Source organism: Anas platyrhynchos, chromosome 15, assembly GCF_047663525.1.
Source record: "Anas platyrhynchos isolate ZD024472 breed Pekin duck chromosome 15, IASCAAS_PekinDuck_T2T, whole genome shotgun sequence".
Taxonomy (NCBI): Eukaryota; Metazoa; Chordata; class Aves; order Anseriformes; family Anatidae; genus Anas; species Anas platyrhynchos.
Window position 1 is genome coordinate 16,594,742 of NC_092601.1, and position 20,706 is coordinate 16,615,447.

General features: G+C 57.2%; 3 protein-coding genes across 5 annotated transcripts; 2 read left to right on the forward strand and 1 right to left on the reverse strand.

Annotated features, from left to right (window-relative positions):
- The first annotated feature begins 2,730 nt into the window (after nucleotides 1-2,730).
- ARPC1B (actin related protein 2/3 complex subunit 1B) lies at nucleotides 2,731-9,931 on the forward strand. 2 transcript variants are annotated; one of them, XM_027468824.3, is made up of 10 exons: nucleotides 2,731-2,924; nucleotides 5,395-5,468; nucleotides 6,100-6,204; nucleotides 7,156-7,378; nucleotides 7,847-7,954; nucleotides 8,077-8,283; nucleotides 8,571-8,646; nucleotides 8,725-8,921; nucleotides 9,092-9,182; nucleotides 9,622-9,931. In XM_027468824.3, exons 2-10 carry the CDS (start codon nucleotides 5,405-5,407, stop codon nucleotides 9,658-9,660), a joined length of 1,110 nt encoding a protein of 369 aa, XP_027324625.2. In that variant the 5' UTR covers nucleotides 2,731-2,924; nucleotides 5,395-5,404; the 3' UTR covers nucleotides 9,661-9,931. The 2 variants fall into 2 exon arrangements, with proteins under 2 accessions (XP_027324625.2, XP_038042628.1); XM_038186700.2 differs by lacking the exon at nucleotides 2,731-2,924 and adding an exon at nucleotides 5,022-5,275.
- An 873-nt stretch (nucleotides 9,932-10,804) lies between these two features.
- Nucleotides 10,805-18,081, reverse strand: PDAP1 (PDGFA associated protein 1). The gene is made up of 6 exons (XM_027468825.3): nucleotides 17,955-18,081; nucleotides 15,837-15,928; nucleotides 13,834-13,941; nucleotides 13,354-13,475; nucleotides 12,328-12,479; nucleotides 10,805-11,674 (listed from the first exon to the last, which is right to left on the reverse strand). Exons 1-6 carry the CDS (start codon nucleotides 17,965-17,967, stop codon nucleotides 11,616-11,618), a joined length of 546 nt encoding a protein of 181 aa, XP_027324626.1. The 5' UTR covers nucleotides 17,968-18,081; the 3' UTR covers nucleotides 10,805-11,615.
- A 91-nt stretch (nucleotides 18,082-18,172) lies between these two features.
- On the forward strand, nucleotides 18,173-20,599 carry BUD31 (BUD31 homolog). Of its 2 annotated transcripts, none has more exons than XM_072024138.1 (5): nucleotides 18,173-18,197; nucleotides 18,852-19,032; nucleotides 19,500-19,622; nucleotides 19,823-19,989; nucleotides 20,332-20,599. In XM_072024138.1, exons 2-5 carry the CDS (start codon nucleotides 18,939-18,941, stop codon nucleotides 20,380-20,382), a joined length of 435 nt encoding a protein of 144 aa, XP_071880239.1. In that variant the 5' UTR covers nucleotides 18,173-18,197; nucleotides 18,852-18,938; the 3' UTR covers nucleotides 20,383-20,599. The 2 variants fall into 2 exon arrangements, with proteins under 2 accessions (XP_071880239.1, XP_071880238.1); XM_072024137.1 differs by lacking the exon at nucleotides 18,173-18,197 and adding an exon at nucleotides 18,214-18,368.
- The last annotated feature ends 107 nt before the right edge of the window (nucleotides 20,600-20,706 follow it).

Below are 20,706 nucleotides of genomic sequence, written 5' to 3' on the forward strand. Positions count from 1 at the left end.
AAGGCCTAAGACTTGTCACTTCTGTTGAAAATGCAGAAGTGTGTTTAAAAAAAAAAACACAACCCAATGACTAAATTTTACCACTTCCTCTGGAACCGGAGTGTTTCTTCATACACTGCTCATTTCTTAGCTCTGAGTGATTGAAAAGGAAGGGTGGCAGGCAGGCTCACAAAGCTGACAACTGCTCGTGTTCTGAGTGAACCATGTCCCTCACAGAGCTGCATCCTTTTCAGGTGTAGCTTTTGTTGCATGCAGGGCACGGATTATTTTCCTTTCGGTTTTCTTTTGTCTCCCACCTTCTTCCCCTGGCAATCAAATGTGGCTTTGCAATTTCCTCTCCTTTCTAAATGTAAAATAACGGCTGTTTTAACTGCTTACTCAGCTTGCAGTCTCGTGGTCTGCTGTGTACGATGATTTGGGGGACGTTGGGTTTATCAGCCGGGACATAGCACTAATGGAGTTAAATGTCTTCTGGATCAGTGACGCTGCCAGCCTTGGAGGATGGACAGAGGGCATGGTCTTGGATTTGTTCATCTCTGCAGACAGTGGTAGACACTTAAATCTCACAGGAAGTAGTGATTTTGTTTCTGAAGTCATTTTTGAATGTGTGCTGTTTAATTTCCAAGAAATCTAGTAAAAACTGTGTTCTCAAGGATGTGGCTCAAATAATAGAAAAGAGAAAAAAAATCATCTAAAGAGATGGTGAAGAAAATGGATCTCTAATTTTTGCCGTGTTCTTTTTCTGCATGAACGAGCCGGAGGAGGTAAAAGGAGCCACCAAACTGACATTTGATGAAACTGCCCTAGGTTACTGTCTGAGAGAAACGGCTCCGCTAGAAATCTGCGATTAAAACCAGAGCGGAGATCTTTATGTTAGCAAAGGACAGAGCGAGGGGAGTAAAAACAACCATCACTTGAGGCGTTATTTCACCTTAAAACCGTCCCGTGGGTGGGGAGGGAAGAGCTCTGCACCTTGTGTGCTGGCTGAGGGCTGGAGGTGATGCCTGGCAGCGTGTCCTGCTGCCACCCCACGTGAAGGCAGCTGCTTTGTTTGGCCTCTGCCGTTTTCTCACTTTCCTCCCTCATCTCTAACCCCCTCGGGGTGTCCTCGTGTCCAGCATGGTGAAGATTCACCCCTGCATTTTAGCTAGCTGCAGCACCAGGCTCGCTAGCACGTGCTTGCTGTATGTGCTGGGGTTAACGGTGCCCTTGAAAGCAACTTCACAAGAAAGCTGGTGGTTTTGCAGTCTTAATTACAGGCTGGCTGCTGGCTGCATATGCTCGCTGCTCCGCGCCAGCTAGCAGACTGTTAGGGGCAGGGATCGGGGCTGCGCGCGAGCAGGGATGCCAGAGACTGTTCCCAGGAGCCTGTCTGAAAACTCCGCGTCTCCGAACAAAAAGATGGGGAATTACTGCCGCTTTTCATCCCTTTTTCCCCCCTCGAAAATCATTCCCAGCAAAAAAAAAACGTTCTGGCATCTCCCCTGTCTGCCCAGGGGGTGTTCCTGCAGAGGCCCCAGGCTTTCCACGACAAGCGGGCGCAGGAGGATCCTTCTGCTCGAGGAGGCGGTGGTGAAAGCAGTTACGTGGTTTAGTCAGACCTCGAGTGGGAGCTGGGGAGAGATCCAGCAGGGCTGCTCCTTCCTCCCCGGGCTCGGCAGCACTTGCTGAATCCCCCGTGGGCGGCCAAACCCCGGGGAAGCCCAAGCAGAGCTCGGAGCCCGTGGGTCTCCGGTGCAGGCTGCTCGCTGCGCTCATCAGCGCGGCTCAGGGAAGAGCCACAGCAGGAGCAGCCTCGAGAAGCAGCGAGGAAATGCCAGGGGAGATGAGGACGTGCTCTGCAGGCGGTGCTGGGGTGAGGGTGATGCTCCTCTCTGCTGGGCAGTGAGGTCCCCTCCTGTCCCCTCCTGTCCTGCTCAGAGAGCTGCTGCTCTTGGCGCAAGGCTTTGCAGGGCTGAGCAGTGGGATGCTGGAAAAGCCTGAACTCCCCTGGTCGAGGATAGATTCAGAGCAGTTTGTAGCCATGCAAGGACTGGAGGAAATTTGCAGGCAGAAGGAAAAACTTCAGAAAGGGGGCTAATGGGCTTTAGGACCAGGGGACAGATGAGTTACCTGCTCAGTGCCACCCTGCAGAGCTTTTACTTATGGCTAACCTGTAATGTGGGGATTAATTCTGTGGTTTAACAACTACGAGGTTATCACATCCACCTCCTGCAGCTGGGAAATGCCACCGGGACCCTGTCCTCCCCCTGTGAGACCCTGATGTGCTGCTGTCCCGGTTCTGCAATGCGATCATCCCCTCCCCGGTTACTTTTGGGGTGAGAGGGGAGCGCGTCCCCGTGCGTGCCTTCACCCAGCTCGCAGCAGGGCAGCAAGGAGCTGAAGCCTCGCTTCTTTCCCAGCTCTTTAATTAGGAGTCTCCCGGAGAACAGGATTGAAATCAGCTGGCCCTGAAACAGGAGAAAAAATAAAGGGGTGCAGGGGGGGCGTAGGCGCACGGTGCCACCGCCTCGGTCCCGCTGCGCCCAGCGGGATGCAGGAACCGGCACCCAGCACGGCGAGGTCCTGCCGAGCCCCAAACCTCCCCGTGCGCCACTGCCACGCGCTTCTCCCCACGGGTGGGCTCTGGCACGAGGTGGGATCTCCGGGATCTGCATCTCCAGGAGCATCCCGGGGCGGCAGCGTGGCCGCCAGCCACGTCCACGTGCGGCGGAGAGGCCTCGGTGCTGGCAGGGGCAGGGCGGCCGCCGAGCAGCTCCGCGCTCCCCCAACGCCCACGTTGAGGAAGTGGTTGCGTTTCTCGGAGAGGAAAAGGGAAGTCGGGCTGCCTCGGCGGGGCAGCCAGCAACTCCCCCTCGCTCGCTCGCTCGCTCCCTGCCTGCTGCCTGGTTCGTGTCGACTGCCCAGAGTCCACGAACTCCGAGGTAAGGAGCGGGGAGGTTGTCGGGAGAGCCGGGTGCGTGCGGCTGCGCCTTGGGGGCACCTCGCGCCCCGGCTGCTGAATTTGGGGAGGGGGCGAAGCCCTGATGGGATGGAGCCAATTTGGGGCTGGGGTGGGTTGAGGCAGCGCCTCGCCGCTGGGTTTTGTCCCCGTGGTGGTGGTTGGGGGGGTTGTTGCCAGCTTTGGTGGCGAGTTTTGGGGGTTGTTGTCTTGTCTGAGGCTGGGGAGGTTTGGGGTGCTGGGGAGGGTGCCCCCGGAGGGGCTGGGGGCAGCAGAGCAGGAGCTGGGGGCGATGTGTCCTCGCCTCCCCAACCACCAGCAGCCTCCAGCTTTGCCCAGGATGAGGAAGAGGAGGGTCGGAGCTGCCCCTCACTGCCCCCTGCATGCCTGGGGGGCATCGATGTCCCCCCAAGGCCGGGCTGGCTCTTGGGGTACCCACACCGACAGCGAGGCGCGGGGACGGGTGTCCCCCCCGGGATGGCTGTGCCAGGATGGGTGACACCCCGCAGGCACCACGGGGAGGAGAAGGGTGCTCAGGGGGGCCGTGCTTCGGCCTCGGGGCTTGGCAGAGGATGGGGGGTGCTGGGGGGGGCCGGTGGCTGCACGCCAGGCTCGGTGGCTCGGGCAGAAGTGAAAACGGAGCAGCTCCAGCGCGCGGCTTCCTCCTGCTCAGCCCCTGCCAAGGTTTGGTTATCTCCTCCAAGGATGTTTCCCAACTTCTCGGCGCCTCGGGGCTGAGTGGGGAAGATAACCCAGCTGCGGCAGCCCCGGTCCTGCCTTCTGTTCTCCCCAAAAAGCCCCTTCCCTCCCTCCAGAGCCTCTGTGTCTGAGCAGGGGGAGCAGGGGACGAGGGCAGCCCCGAATTTTGGGGCATCTCCCTGCACAGCTCTGCCTGGGACGTGAGCAGGGGAGCAGCGAGGCTGCCAGCCCGGCCGCTGCGGGAAGGAGATGTAAGCTGCTGACGGGTGCAGCCGCGGCCGAAAGCCGAGTTTCTTTCTTGAGAGCTTCCGCTCCCTGCTCCGACGGCTCGGCAGCGGAGCCCTGCCCGGCAGAGCTGGGGCTGAGCGTGAAAAATGAGCCCAGCGAGGAGGAGGGAGGGAGAAGCAGGCAGCTTCCCAGGCCTCGGAGCATCCAAACCCACCAAAAAAAAAGAGAAAAAAAAAAAAAAAAAAGGCATTGCTGTTTCCTTACAGCACATTTCAGCAGGAAATCGATGCCTCGCGCCCCTGCCTCCCGCCCCGGAGCGCTGTCAGCCCCATGCAGCACATTTTTCTGCTCCAGATCTTTTGCAATCCAGCAGCACGGCCCCCGTCCATCGCTTTTATTCGGTGTTCGTGGTGCGGCTCCGTCCCCCTGGGGGCTGCCAGGTCTCCTCCGGGCTCAGGGCGAGGATTTTGGGGTGAAGCTGCACTGGGGTGCGCTGGGGGGCACCAAGCGAGGCTCACGCCCGGGTGCTGGTGGCGGTGCTCAGCTGGGCAAAAAAACCCTCTGAGGCTCACAGGCATCGAGGGGGGAGCTCCAGGGGGGGGCCTGCACCCACCCATGGGTGCCTGAAACCCCACAGCACCCATGGGGCTGGGTCAGGGGGATGCCCACGTCCATCCCCAGTGGGGTCGGGTGTTTTGGGGGGGGTGTAGGGGCAGGGTGCGCACCCCGCATCACCACCGGGATTTCTCAGGTGGTGGAGCTCCAGATTTTCTTTCCGCCCAAGGGACGGAGCTAGGAGGGATTTCTTTCCTTCCCCTGCCAGATTTTCAGCTGCCGGAATAAAACCAGCAATGCTCTGGGAGCATTCCCAAAACACCAAAACCCCCATGACCAACCCTCCCCCCTTAACATTTTGCCTGGGTGCCCCCCAAATTCGCTGCGTTACCCCAGCCCCGTGGCCAAGGGGCTGCCCCCAGCACCATTCTGGGAGGCACGGGGAGCTCAGCACCGTGCCACCGCCCCATCCCACAGCTCCTGGCAGCGGCCAGGGGAAGGGATTAGTCACGGGATGGGACGGAGGCGCCTCCGCCGCCCGGCGTCTTTGGCTGTCCCGAAATGAGAGGCGGGGAGGGAGCGTGGTGGAGCAGGCAGAGGGAGGGGATGCTGAGCACCCCGGGGACCCCACGGTGGTCTCGGGGCTGGCATTGGGGTCTCGGGGTGCCCGGGTGGCTGCTGGCCGTGCCAAGGTGCCGACGTGGTTTGGAAGTGGCCTGGAGCCGTCCCCTCGCTGCCTTCCTGCGTTATCAGGGCGTTATCAGGGAGCCCCCGCTTCCTCCGGCCTCTCTGTGCTCCTGCCAGGGATTGTGGGGCTGGGGGGGGTCAGTCCTGGCCTTGCTTGGGCAGGCGGTGAGTTTGGGAAGCCCCTTCCAGGGGAATTTTTTTTTTGGGGGGTGGAAAGGGGACGTGTCCCCCTGGGGTTGTCCCCGTGGCCCGAGGAGCATCCTGAGCTCTCGTCCCCCCCGCAGCGAGCTCGCCATGGCCTACCACAGCTTCCTGCTGGAGCCCATCAGCTGCCACGCCTGGAACAAGGACCGGACCCGTAAGTACCGACCCCGACCCCACTGGGACCTCCTCACACCGGGGCCCAAATCCTCAGGGAATCATTAAATACACCGGGGTGGGCACGGGCACCCCGCATCCCCGCCGGGGCTGAGCGATGTCCCCTAGGATGGTGTGGGGCTGGATTTGGGGATGTGGGTCCTGCCGTGGATGGGTTTTGGGGACGGGAGGTGTCCCCCCTTCCCTGCCTCGGTCCCGCTGATGGGACGGAGCCCACGCAGGGGGTGTCAGCACGGGGAGGGATGGCGAAGCGCCGCGGAGGAGAGCGGAGAGGAGCGGAGGAGTTCCGTGGGTGATTCATGGCCGATGGCATTTCCCGGCCTCGGAGCGGGGGATGTGGGAGAGAACAAAAAGGGCTTTCTGTGCCGGGCAGGCGGGGCAGGATGGAGCCAGGCTGAGCACCCGCAGCCATCCCAAAACATCCCAAAACGTCCCATCCTGCGGGCCCCCTGGGACCACGTCGCCGCTTTAGGGCCCATGGGGCCGGGCAAACCCCACCGAGCCAGGGTGACGGGGACACTGGGGACACAGGGAGCCTGTCCCCGCCACCAGCAGAGCTGTGACCCCGGTGGGGGCCCTGCCCCGGCTGCTGTTTCCCCTCCCCTCCCCAGAGATCGCCCTGTGCCCCAACAACCACGAGGTGCACATCTACCGCAAGGACGGCGCCAAGTGGAGCAAGGTGCACGAGCTGAAGGAGCACAACGGGCAGGTGACGGGTGAGAACCGGGGGCTGAGGGGATGGGGACGGGGATGGGGACGGCCAGGTCCCAGCCCCACACGGTGGCGGCAGAGGATTCGGGATGGGGTGGCGGAGAGGGTGGAGAGGGAGGTGGTTGAGTGTGGTGCTCCTGGGCCTGATCCAGGGGGTCAGAGGGTGCCCGGGGATGGGATGGGGTGGGGTGGGATGGAAGAGGTGGGAGGGATGGGATGAGACAGGATGGGACAGGATGGATAGGATGGCATAGGATGGGATGGGATGGGAAGAGGTGGGAGGGATGGGATAAGATGGGATGGAATGGATGGAATGGGATAGGATGGGATGGGTTGGGACGGAATGGGAAGAGGTGGGAGGGATGGGATAGGATAGGACAGGATGGGATGGGATGAGAAGAGATGGATGGGACAGGATGGATGGGATGGGAAGAGGTGGGACGGGATGGATGGAATGGGATGGGATGAGATGGGATAAGATAGGATGGGACTGGATGGGATGAGGTGGGATGGGACAGGATGGATGGGATGGGAAGAGGTGGGAGGGATGTGATGGGATGGATGGAATAGGATAGGATGGGATGGGAAGAGGTGGGATGGATAGGATGAGATGGAACGGGACAGGATGGATGGGATGGGTTGGGAAGAGGTGGGAGGGGTGGGATGGGTTGGGATGGGACAGGATGGATGGGATGGGTTGGGAAGAGGTGGGAGGGATGGGATGGGTTGGGATGGGACAGGATGGATGGGATGGCATAGGATGGGATGGGTTGGGATCTGAAGAGGTGGGAGGCACGGCATGGAGGAGTAGGACAGAGAGGGACTCGGGGTCAGAGAGCAGGCAGAACATCTCTGCCTTCAGGTGGCCTCCATCCCCACGTGGCCCATCCTCATCCCGTCCCCATCCCATCCCCACGGCTCCCCCTGTGCCACCACCGCCCCCTTCTGCCTTCCAGGCATCGACTGGGCCCCTGAGAGCAACCGGCTGGTGACCTGCGGGACCGACCGCAACGCCTACGTCTGGACCCTGAAGGGCAACGTCTGGAAGCCCACCCTGGTCATCCTGCGGATCAACCGGGCCGCCCGCTGCGTCAAGTGGTCCCCCAAGGAGAACAAATTCGCTGTGGGCAGCGGCTCCCGGCTCATCTCCATCTGCTACTTCGAGCAGGAGAACGACTGGTGGGGCTCGGCCGGGGGCTCGTGGGGTCCTTTGGGGTGGGATGGGGGAAATAGGTGGGTGGGGAGAGGGAGGGAGGGGTGGGTGGATGAGATGATGGATGGATGGATGGATGGATGGATGGATGGATGGATGGATGGGTTGGGTTGGGTTGGGTTGGGTTGGGTTGGGTTGGGTTGGGTTGGGTTGGGTGGTAGGAGACACGGGGATGTGGAGGTGATACAGGAGGAGATGGGGGAGATGGAGGAGGACGTAGATGAGGAGACTGACGGGGAGATGGAGGAAGGTGCCCAAAACCCACTGCTGGGGTTGTTGCACTCCCCGTGCCTGGCTGCTGTCACAGCCTGGTGGCCCAGAGCAGTTCCTGGGGGGACACCCGGAGCCCTGACCACCCCCAGCCCTCCCCCAGCCCAGGGGGGGTGCCCGGGGGCTATTTTGGGGGGACACCAACGCCGCTGCTCTCCCCGCAGGTGGGTCTGCAAGCACATCAAGAAGCCCATCCGCTCCACGGTGCTCAGCCTGGACTGGCACCCCAACAACGTCCTCCTGGCTGCCGGCTCCTGCGACTTCAAGTGCCGGTGAGGGGCAGGGGGACAGTGAGGGGGGACCCCAGGGATGGTGCAGGGGGGGGTCCCATCCCGACACAGCAAGGGACAGAGGCCGGGGGAACCTCACGGCTCTCTCTCTTTCCCCTTGCCAGGATCTTCTCTGCCTACATCAAGGAGGTGGAGGAGCGGCCGAGCCCGACGCCGTGGGGCTCCAAGATGCCCTTTGGGGAGCTGATGTTCGAGTCGAGCAGCAGCTGCGGGTGGGTGCACAGCATCTGCTTCTCGGCCAGCGGCACCCGCGTGGCCTGGGTGAGCCACGACAGCACGCTCTGCCTCGCCGACGCCAACAAGAAGATGGCGTAAGCAGGGCTGGGGGGCACGGGGAGGGGCTCGTGGGGGGAGTTTTGCCGTGGGTGCCACCATGGGGTGGGCTACGGGGCGTGGGGATTTGTGGCTGAGGGGGTTTGGGGAGCTGGGCTCCCCAAAAAGTGATGGGGAGATGGAGGTGGCATGGGGAGGTGGGGACCGAGCAGGGCTGGATGGAGAGGGAAGAGGAGGAGGAGGAGGAGGCTTTTCCACCCGTGTCACGAGCTGTGCCAGGCTCAGCACAGGGCCTTTTCTCCCTTTTTACTGCTCTCCCTCGCAGCGTCGCCTCCCTCTGCACCGAGACCCTTCCCCTCCTGGCCGTCACCTTCATCACCGAGAACAGCCTGGTGGCCGCGGTGAGTCCGGGCTGGCTTTGAGGGTGGGCATCACACCGGGGTGGTGCTGAGCGGGGCTGTGTCTCCCCCCCCCACCAGGGCCACGACTGCTACCCCATGCTGTTCACCTACGAGGAGGGCCAGGGCGCGCTGACCTTCGGGGGGAAGCTGGACGTCCCCAAGCAGAGCTCCCAGCGCGGCCTCACCGCCCGCGAGCGCTTCCAGAACCTGGATAAGAAAGCGAGCTCGGACACCTCCAACGCCACGCTGGACACCGTGCACAAGAACAGCATCAGGTGCACAACGGGGAGGGCTTTGGGGGGGACAGATTTGGCTCTGGGTCACCCTGAGGGTGCTGAACCCAGAGAACCATCCCCTGGATGTGCTCCTGTGATCCCTGGAGGATCCCTGGGGAGATTTGGGGTGGTCCAGGCTGACCCCCCCGCTGCCTCTTTGTGCCCCACAGCCAGATCTCCGTGCTGGCGGGGGGGAAAGCCAACTGCTCGCAGTTCTGCACCACGGGGATGGACGGCGGCATGAGCATCTGGGACGTCAAGGTGAGGTGTCCCCATGATCCCCCCCCAAGCTGGGAGCATCCAGAGCCAAACCCTCATCAGCCAGAGCTCTAATTGCAATCAGTGCCCCCTCGGTGCGCTCAGGAAGGGGGCGTCGTGTCCCTGGGGTCCTGGCTGGGATCTCCTTCGAGCTGGGGCTTGGTGGGGGGCACTTTTCCTGCTCACCATCAGAGGGGGGGTGTAGCCAGCCAGGCTGGGGCATCCATCTCCTTGCGCAGGGATCGAGCACCCTCTCCTGGCTTCAATTTTGCCCTCGGCGCTTGAAAAATGGGCTTAAACAAGACCAAGTTGGGACCTCCTGGGTCCTCCAGCAGCAGCCACCCCAGGGGACAGCCCCCTTTTACCCCCCACCCACCCCCAGGGCTCTGCTTGCCTTGGAAAGCCACACGCAGGCGGTCACCGACCCCTCGTTTCGTTCCAGAGCCTGGAGTCGGCACTGAAGGATCTCAAAATCAAATGAAGGAGGCAGCCAGGAAGGTGTCCGGCCGCCAGCCCACCCCTGCTCCGCTGCTCTGCCTGCTTTGTCCCCGCGCCACGCGAGCCCCCCACGAGCCGCCCGCGCTCCCCCCGGCTGCCAGCCAGCCCCGCGGCTGCTCTAACACGAAGATAAAGGTGGTTTCGGTTGTTATTTTTTACTATTTTTGTTACCATCCTAACTGATGCTGGTCATACATCGCTTAAAGAAGTAAAAAAAAAAAAATAAAGCAGAGATTTTTTTTTTCCTGTGTATATCCAACAATGGTTTTGCTCCTTTTTTTCATTTTTTTAAGCTGAACCAACCTGGCCCTTTTCAGCTCGGTGTCACCGGCTGGCTGGCACCTTTGGTTGCAGTGTGCCCAGCTGCTAAATCCAGCTCTCACTCAGGATACCAGCAGTCCTTGATCATAGAAGGAAAACAAAGCCCCTCTGCTGTTCCTGAGCACCAAGGAGATGGGATCCTTTCAGAAGCTGTAAGAAAAGTGGATAAATACTTGTGCATTTCAAAACAGGGTTTGATTGCAGGTGGTAAACGAAGGGCAAGGGCACAGGGCATCAAGTAGAGATTAAGTGCTTGGAAAAGGTGGCCAGGCAAGAGTTCCTCTCAAATCATGCTTTGGGTTCATGCCTTTTCCTGCCTTTATCCCCGTGCAGAGCTGACCCAGCCTCCCTGTACCAAAAAAGTAAATTCCCCCTGTGGTTTGAGCTCAGTGAGGTTCCCTATGGCACATCTCTGTCACATCCTCCCAGCAGAGTCCTTGCAGATGGGCACGGATGGTGGGGTCACACAGAATAAATGGTGGCATTTGTCATCCTGCATCCTCAGCTGTCCCTCCTGCCACACCGACTGGGCCAGGCGGCAGCCCGAAGGTAAAATCGTTTGCTCCACTGCCGCAATGAGATTGTGCAAGAGGAGATGGAGAGGAAAAGCTTTTTGCCTTCAGGCTGCACCTGCTGATAGAGCTCCCGAACCCTGAGCCAAATTCACCACCACCGAGAGCAGAGAAACGGCAAAGCAGCAGCCACAGAAGTCACCAGACCGCCAGGCTGTTACCGCATCGTGCATCGCAGCCGCCTGAACACGCGGCTTCGTTTACATACACACACACACACGAGACAAGGAGAGAGCAGTTATAATTTACATTTTAATCAGCCAAATATACACGTTTTGTCGTTTCTTTTTCCTTTTTCACCTTTATCGAGCTTTTTTTTTTTTCCCCATCTGGGTCTGATACAATTAATGATGTTTTTTATTTTTCCTTTAAACAAAGGATGATGTGGTTAAAAACTGGCACTATCCCTAATCAGGAGAAGAAACAAAATAATGAAGAGGAGGGAAAAGGGGGGAGACCGGCTGCAAGAGAGGAGGGATGAAAACGGGAAGGAACAGCACTCCAGATGTCCATGAAGTCAGGCTCTCGGTTATACTGCAACACCCTGCAGCGAAATTTTATGGGCCGTTTGCCCGAAAGGATTCCCCAGATACGTTATCCTTTGGGTTTTCATGAGCAAGTCAAAGTTCCCCACCCCATATGCCCCACCCCGCAATGACCCCACAATCTATTTTCTTGCAATCTAATATTTAAAGCATCTCCCCTCCCGCACAGCTCCCTCCCGCCCCTTCCCCCTCCCCCCCCAACCCCACCCCAATCTATGAGTTCTTAATCCTAAAAACAGCAAAAACATTCAGGTTTTCAAACTGTTACAGAGAATTGCTGTTCAGCACAGTTCTGCACCGAAGATAGCAGCTGCCCCTAACCCCAAATGGAAATCTGTGCCAGGATGAAGACAAACACATCGTCAGTGTCTCTTGGAGGTGGAGGTGGCTTCGGTGCCGCAGTGTACCCTGCGTGGCACCTGTGGTGTGCAACACGACAGAGTTCCTGGCAGGCACCAGGCACGGCTTCCTGGCGATTCCTCCTCTTGCACGTCCCGCGCTTACTTGTTAAGGGACAGGGACTGCAGTCTTTTACCTGCCATCGCCGCTTCATCTTTTGCTGGAGGAGGGAAAGAACAGAGGTGTCAGCGTCTCACAGCACGCATCAGAGCTGGTGGCAGCCCCCGAGACTGAATTCTTGCTAGCCACGTGCAGTGAATTAACTGGGGAAAGGTTCTGACCCTCCCCACTAAGTCCTGCTCCCTCCAGGCTAAGTGGGAGCAGCCCTCCCTGTCCCTGGCTTCCCTTCAGGCTTCCCCAAACCACCCCGATGCTGACGCACAAATTTCCCTGTGGATGTCACTGGGAACACAGCCATCAGGGTTCTGGTTCTCGTCTATCAGAGCTGAAGAGGAAATCCCAACAGGGGAGGAGAGCTGCGAATTCACCGTGCAGCCTGGATCCCCAGCGTGCATCCAGCAGAAGGAACTTGATAAATCCCCAAATCAGAGCTAGCATTGCCTGGGAGGCTGCGGACAATGTGGGTATCGAGCAATTCCCTTCTCTTCTTGCCTGCTCCCTATTCAGACACCCTAGAGCTTGATAAGAATGAGCCAGCTGAACCTAGTTTTGATGAGAGGAGTCACGAGGACACTGAGCAACACCACGCGGTCTCAGGAGACGAGGGACCACGATGTGTGATAGCAGAAACCATACCTCACGGCAGCACAGCCATTGCAAAAAGAGAAGTAATAGGATTAATTGTTCTCTAACCTTTTCTTTCCTCTTCTTTCTTTCTGGCAGCTTCTTCCCTTTGCTTCCGGATGATGGCTAGTCGGGCGAGATCTGCCTTCGCTTGCTCTGTTTTACCAGCTAGGTGCATTTTCATGTATCTTTCTTTTGCCTTTTGTTTCTCGATCTCCTCCCTGTTTGAGCGAAACACAGCAACAATTACAGAACCCCAGTGAGCATCCAGGTACTGACAGACACCAGGGGAGGTTTTCTGACTGGGAAGGAAGCTGAGTACAGAGCTGGGCTGCCTGCACAGGCTGGGGGACCCTGTCAGCAGTTCTCAAGGGCGTTACATCTGTTGCAGGGATGATGAGAAGCTGAGGAATTTCTACCTTCAGCTAAATAAGAGCACTGATACACAGCGAGGTCAAATGAATTAGCCCCAGGCTACGCAGCACTGTAACGTTTTTCCCAGAAGTACACCTCAAGGGTACTTCTGCTGAAGGAATCTATCCCAACTAATCAAACTTAAACGATCTATTCCAAATAAATGAAACCAGGAGATGAAACTTGGCTTCTCATCTTACTCATCAGGCACAAATTTCACCACGAACCCAGGAGTCTGGGAAACCGCTACTTGCCACTAGGGCACCTCTTGGAGCAAGATTAGAGTAGACCCCAGCGTGACCTTTGGTTAATGGATTTTGGTTACATCTGATTTTTGGCATTAAACTTCAGGAGAGAAACAGCCTGTGTCTGCTTCACAGCAACAAACTTCACTCAGCACATCGGGCCGAGCTGCCGGGCCCCGGGGTAGACACAGCTACTCCCAGAAAACAGAGGAATTCTGAAAAGTTTGTAAGGAGATACTTTGAAATGAAGTGAATCCTGCCTGACTCTTTGCTGCTGCTCAGTGTCAGCTTTAGAGGGCAACACGGATTAAGGGCTTCCCTGAAACACCAACGCACAGGCAGCAGGGAGACACTTCTCCACACTAAGCTGATGCCAGCAGCATGTGTGAAACCCCAGGACCACGCCAGCTCCCCCCGAGGCAGCAGGAAAACTCACCGCTCTCGTCGCGAGAGTTCCTTGGGTCCATCCAGGTCCAGCTGAGTTACTTTTTTGGTTGTCTGAATTACACGATTGGGATTCTCGATGTCTATCAACCCTTCCACGCCTTTGCGCTTTTGCTAAGGTTTAAGAAGAAGAGGAAAGGTAAGAAGCTCTGTCCTGCCATATTCTGGCATCAAATACCCTGCACCACACCCCAAAAGTAGAATTCAAGGTGGTTTCACCATCAGACAGCAAAACCATTTGTGAGCCAGGATTTATAACTACCAAACATCTTCACTGTTCTTTGAAGATGATTTTGCCTTTGCATTTCACTTAAAAATACAAAAATTATCACTCTGAGGACAAAATGTAGTCAAATAAGTTTTTTTTTTTCTCCTGGCTTCTAGAAGTAGTGATTCCATAAAAGATTTACTGTAGATAGCTCTGAAAGAGAACTCCAAGCAAATGCATTTCGTGCCCTGAGAATAGCACTACCTGATAGTCCTCATCATCTTCATCACTCTCGTCTGAATCTAAAGACTTCTTGTCCTTTTTGGGGTCCCCTGTTGCTCCTTCGCCTCCCTCTTCTTGCTCCTCTTCTTCCTACAGAAATCACAGGAAGAAAACATGTCAATAAAATTCCCAGGTACTCTTAAACGAGATCATTTTGGGGGAATGATGCGCAGCTCCGAGCACTGCTGCTCCTGACACGGCCCACCAGGGCTGCCTCACTCTACCAGAACGAGAGCTCATTCTCACCACGGTTCAGCGAGCATCACCTGCCCCAACAGATCTCCTCCAAGCAATTCTGTTGCTCTCTCTACATAACTGGCCAGGAAAACTATTGTACAGGACAGAACTGGCACTTTACTTTCCCCAAATGAAGGATCTCCAGGAGAATTTTGGCCTGAATTTCCACTGCACGGTCTCTGAGGGACCAGAAGCTACTCAGATGTGGCATGATGGATCCCAGCCTAGGTCCAGATAAAAAAAAAAATAAAGAGAAAATTGCCAGACATGAACTAGAACGGTGTTTCTAGTGGAAATACAAGAAATTGCAGCCTTTCCAGCACAGCTTTTACTAATCAGTGTCTAGAAATTAATTTGTAAATCATTAGAAGGTAAGATTAGGGAAACTAACACGGGTGTGAAGAGCTTGCTTTACCATTATTAAATATCCTTAACCAGAGCAACAGGCAAAGCAGAGGGGCTATGGGCAGGAGGAGGACTAATTTTAAGTGTTTACAAACTTCCCCTAATAAAACTGGGCTGGATGTAACCATCACTATGTGCTAGGGATGATCACAGCAGAAAAAAATCCTCAAAAAGCAGTCCTCTGAGGGTTGTTGTGTTTTTGTTTTTATAAAAGCAGACAGACATCTCACGTGGGGCCCTGCCGAGGCTCGTTCTGTTCTGTTCCCACTTGGTATTTTTATTAACAACTTGGATGGAGAAAAGGCTCGTGAATTCAAAGTCTGTGAATGACATCGTGCAAGTAAGAAGCTGAACTCCTTTTGGAAAACAGGAGCAGAACCGTGAGTGGCTTCAGTAACTGCAAGGATGGCATGAAGCCAGGACGGTGGAATCAGAAAACAAACCGAGAGGAGTTACAGGGTAAGAAATGTGACACAAAGTCGGAATATCTGGCAAAGCAGCAAACCACGCAATCATCTCGAGTTACAGCTGGTCAAAACATTCAAAAGGAGTCAACAATATGGCTCATAGCAGCTTGGATGGGTAATCTTTTTCTGGGATTTACTCATCAGTGTTTCCTACACAGGGTATAATTATCCCGCTGCAGTCAGTGCCGTGAGGTTTCAGCTGGAATCGTGAGTTCAGGCTTAGGCAGCACTTTCAGGAAGTCTCAGAGAAGAGCAGTGAGTGGCATCGTTCATGGGGTAATTTGGCAACGCAAGAGAGCAAGTGCTGCAGAAAGCAGCCGTGGTTTTTGTAACGCCAGCCCAATAGCTGCAGGGGAAGGCGGACTTACAGACCCGTGCTGGGGGTTAAAATGCACAAAAAAAAGCTCACACCAGAAAAATCTGGTATTTCTCCCACAGACAAACAAGAAAACCGTGTGTAAAGAAAGAAGTCAAAGGAATTTAGTTCATTAAAAGTAGAAAAGGGTCAAATATGCTGTTTTCAAGAAATGAAAGCTGTCAGGGCGTGAGCCCCTTTTCTCCACAGCCTAGCTGCAGAGCAGGAGTGAGGAACGAGCTTATGCTGAAGACCAGAATGATGAATTACGGGAGGAAAAGACGTTTAGAGCTGCTGTACAACCATCGTCCTCATCCTTTAACCTTCAGATTGCTGACAGACGGTCAGCCTGGCCTCACTTCCACGAGGAGCTCGACTGGATCCCACCTTGCAGCCTCCCCAGGCACCGGTATTCAGAATTCAGATTGTGATCACTGACAGAGTGATCTGCGACACGTGAGCGAGCTGACACGTCTCGTGAGCTGCAAATCAAGCCTGGAGTTCTCACAGTAAGCACCTACCCTTGCCTTCTGCTTTTCTGCTTGGAGCTGCGCATCGATCTCTTCAGGACTCGTGTACTGTCTTGCCCGGCCTTTGTGGCCTCCTTTTCTACCTGTACAAGAAAAAAATAATTAAAAGAATTAATAAATGGTTTGGCGATGAGCTTCCAAAAAGCTTGACTCCTCCTGCAGCACACACTCTGCATTTTCAGCACACACAGGACAAGTCCAAACAGAATTCAAAAGGAAAAAAAAAAGAGTCACAGTGGATTTGCCACTCTCGGTGAAGCCTGTGGCTTCTCTGATTCCCCTCCCGGGCTGCTGAGCTGTTCCCAGCCCCAGCCCTGCTCCTGTTCCCTCCCCGGCAGGGATCCCGGTGCGTTCGTGTGGTGGCAGCAGCTCCCACCAGCTCCTCGGCCCCTCCCTGAGCTGAGGCTGTGCCAAGGGAGCCCGGGGAGCCAATTGGACAAAAGCTTCGGGAATGGGAGTGAGAGCAACTCGTAAAAGGAGCCTCCATGTTTTTGGTTTCCCTTATAAAGCACTAAAACGAGCGGCAGACATCAGGCAGAAGGGAGAGGGGGCTTGGCTGGGCGGCCCGCCTGGCTCTCCAGAGCACGATGCTGGGGGTTTTGCCGTGGAATTGTGGAGCCCTTCATGCGTCCTGCAGGCGGCTGCTCTGCTTCTGTCGTCAGAGCCGAGAGCTGCTGGCAAAAGCAAGCTGGAGAGTGCAGGGTGCAGCCGCTGGGCGAGATCAGTAAAAGCCCAGCAGCTCGTGCGAGGCAGCCCTGCTCCTGCAGGCATCCTTCAGCCCGCAAAGCCTCCTGCTCCTCTCCCTTCCCACCTGCTGAGGACAACGAGACCTCCAAACGGTGTGGAGAGGGGAAAGGGACGGCGTGGATGTCCCTCCTTACGGGGCAGACCCATCGCTGCCCGACCCTGCGTCACGGCCACGCCTGGCTGCGTTTGTCAGGCTTCTTGAGGCAGCCCTCGAGGGTTTTGGGAATTCGTTTTCTGACCAGTTTTGGCTCAGAAAACGAGCACAGACCAATTCTCGTATGTTTTAGCTTGGTAAAAGCTGAGCCATGGAGGAAACTCTCTCAAAATGCCCCTCTGAAGCCTTACTGAGCCCCCCCTGAGATGGTTTTCTGGCACTAAATAAGGAAGGGCAGGGAGCACAGATCTCTACAATCAGTTCTGGAAGCTCACGGGCACTCCCCCACCAGCACAACCAGGGCACTGCTGCCCCCCAAGCCCTGCTCTCCCCATTCCCAGCCGCCCCACGTGGCACCACTGACACACGTGGGGAACTCAAGCTCCAAGGGAGCGCCGGAGCCGTCACATCCCTGCCCAGCAAGTGACATCGCTCCGAAAGGAACACCGCCAGGGTACCTGACACCCCACGTGGCGCCGAGAAAATCCACCTGGCCTGCCTCAGCGCCCGCTACAAGCTCAGCAGCTGCCGGCAGCCTTCGTGCCCGGACCCTACACCAGGATCAAACTGGAGAAGACAGAAGCCTGATGGCTGGATACAGCCATACAAGGGGGAAAAGCTGCTCTAAATGAATTAATTTACAGAAAAGCTTGGAAACAAACAAACAAATCAGAGAGAATCAGCCGTGGGGCTGCCCCCCGGGCACCTCAGTGAGGGGAAGCGCCCAGCCCCCCGCACTGGGCACTATTTGGACACAGCGAGATGCTGGGGGGGGGGGTGCGGTGCCAGGGGCAGCTGCTCCGCCTCTGCAGGGTCCATCCGGAGCATTAAATCCCGATTCAAACCATTAAAACGGGTGGAAAAAAAATGAAATAATCCGGAATTTGTTTCCATGGAATAGCCCCAGCTGGGGGACGCCCGGCGGGCTCGCCGAGCCCAACGCCCGGCTCCACACAGACCCCCAAAAATAACAAAAAATAACGAAAAATAGCAAAAAACCCAAACCCGGCATTCTGAGCCCATCCCAGGGGAGCCCCCAGCGCCCAGCCCCCCTCCACAAGGCCCCAGCGCCTCAGGGGGGCCCCGGCCCAGCCCCGACCCGCGGCTGCTGCCCCGGCCCAGCCCCCAACGCCTCATAAAAGACCCCAAATAAATAAATTAAAGGGAAAAAAATGAAATTAAACCCGAACCGGGCGCCCCGCCCCCACCTCCTTTCGGCATCGCGGCGATGGCGGCTGCAGCGCGGCCCCCCCGGCCCCCAGCGCCGACCCGGAAGCGGAAGCCGCCCCCTCCTCGCGCCCCGCCCCCTTCGGAGCCCGCTCCGCCCACTCAGAGCCCGCCCCGCGAGGCCCCCGCTTCGGGGCTGACCGCTCGGCGCCTCCTCGCCCGCCGCCGCTCCGCGTCTTTTCCCGGTGCGAAACGAGAAGGCAGCGCGCGGCCCTGAGGCTGAGGCAGAGTTGTTACGGTGTCCCGGTTGAGGGAGGGGAGAACGGTGGGGAAGGGCGTGGAGAAAGGAGGGTTTTGTTCAGGCACTGCGGTGGGCACCTCAGCGCGGCGCGGAGAGGGGAAGAGGACCCCACGGGCGGCAGTGGGACCGGAGCGGGGCCGGGAGCGGGACGAGGGTAGGGCCAGGACCAGGCCCGGGGTCAACGGGAACCGTCCCGGTGGCAGCCCCAGGCCGCGGGAGGCACCGGGGGGTTACCGGGGGACACGGGAGGGCACCGGGGAGGTACCGGGGGGTTACCGGGAGGGTACCGGGAGTGCACCGGGGGGTACCTGGAGGTACCTGGAGGTACTGGGGGGGCACCGGGAGGGCACCGGAGGGTACTGAGAGGTACCGGAGGGACACTGGGGGGGTACCAGGAGGCACCGGGAGGGCACCGGAGGCCACCGGGGAGGTACCGGGAGTGCACTGGAGGGCACCGGGGTTTACCGGGAGGGCACCGGGAGGTACCTGGAGGGTACCAGGGGGTACCGGGGGTACCGGGAGGTACCTGGAGAGTACCGGGAGGGCACCGGGAGGTTACCGGGAGGGCACCAGGGTGCACTGGCCACACCCTGGAGCCCCTCGGGATCCCCGCAGCCTCCCCCCTGCCTCTTTGCAGCTGTTCTGAGGGATCCGAGGTGCCCGCTCAGGGGAGCGGACAGGCGGTGACTCCGGTGCTTCCCCCCCCATCCCCGTCCCCGCGGCGATGCCGAAGGTGAAGCGCAGCAGGAAGCCGCCCCCCGACGGCTGGGAGCTGATCGAGCCCACGCTGGATGAGCTGGACCAGAAGATGCGGGAAGGTAACGGCCCCGAAACCAGCTTTTCCTTAACACCCTGGCCACCCCCGAACACGGGGCGAGCCCTGGGTTGTCCTGAACTTTTTTGGGGTGTGTTTGGGTCACCGGGCAGAGGGCTGGAGTGCGCCTGTTGTGGGGCACTCCGTGACCGATGCATGCAGTGGGACCGGTAGCTCCTGCCCGTGCTGTTGCTCTGGTCCGACGAGATCCATCAGCCATGAAGTCAGCTCCGTCCCTCTGCAGGTCACCTCCTTCCTCCTGTCCTCATAATTTAGCTTCTATTTTCTAAAGGGACCCTGCCAGGCCACGTCCTTCTCCTTGGAATCCTCTCCCATTAAGCTCATTCCTAACTCCAAGTTGTTAAAGTCAGGAATGTTCCTGGAGCAGTTTCTAATGTTACAGAGGAAGGTGGAAATCTGGGAGAATCGGCTGAAATCTGGTGGGATCTGATGTTTGTTGTTTCCTCCCAGCGGAGACCGAGCCCCACGAGGGGAAGAGGAAAGTGGAATCGCTTTGGCCTATCTTCAGAATCCACCACCAGAAGACACGTTACATTTTTGACCTCTTCTACAAAAGAAAAGCCATCAGCAGAGGTGAGAAGGACAAATGCCTCCCCCTGGTGAGGTGTCTGCCAGGGGGTGCACCCAAACCGGGGTGATGAAGGGAGGGAGGGCGGAGGGAAAGCTGGCCCCTGCGTGGCTCTAACAGCTCGTGAGCACTGCTAGAAATTCCTCGTGCTGTTTTCAAACACTTCCTGGGAGCTACTTTTGCTAATAACGCCTGCTCTTTGCAGAGCTCTATGAGTACTGCATCAAGGAGGGATATGCCGACAAGAACCTGATTGCCAAGTGGAAGAAGCAGGGCTACGAGAACCTCTGCTGCCTGCGCTGCATCCAGACGCGGGACACCAATTTCGGGACCAACTGCATCTGCAGGGTCCCCAAAAGCAAGCTGGAAGTGGTAAGTTCTCAGCTTCTCCCTGCCCTTCTGCCCTTTCTAAGCTCCCCCTGGTCGGGGACAGCAGGGGAGGGAATGTTCTTCCTTCTGGTAATTTCCTTTAGCTCTAACAATTTTTACCTTTTGCTGGTAGATTTAATATCTGGGTGCTTTAAAGCTGCTGCCAGCTTTGGCGTGTGGTTGCTCCAAGTTATTAAAGTGTAGAAAACTGTATAAAATTGGGCTGTAGGCAGCCTTTTCACACAGACCCCTTCAAAACACAGCCTCTGCAGCGAGGCTGAGGCCGGGGGGTCTGCCTGCTCATCAGAACTTGGCTGAAATATCGCTGTTGTGTCTCCTTTCCAGGGTAGGATCATTGAATGCACTCACTGTGGATGCCGAGGTTGTTCTGGGTGAAGCACCGAGACCCAAATATTTCCTTTTGAACTCTGAACTCGTCCTGCACCGTGGACTGTGAGTGCAATTATACCCACCTCCTGCGTGATTGGATAGCTCTGTACTGCGATTAAACCAGCAACGTGCTTGCCTGGATGCTAGGTACAAAGGATGATGTTGTTTTGGAGTAGCTTTTTGTGTAGCCATTGATTTTAAAATAAAGTCTGCTTTCCTGAGAGACCGGAGCAGTCTTCTGGCAAAACTCCTCTGTGCCCCTCTTCTCCTGTTGGATGTGGGGTTGTGTGTTTGTTTTTTAAAGTGATTTGTTTAAGTATCTTAAGGAAA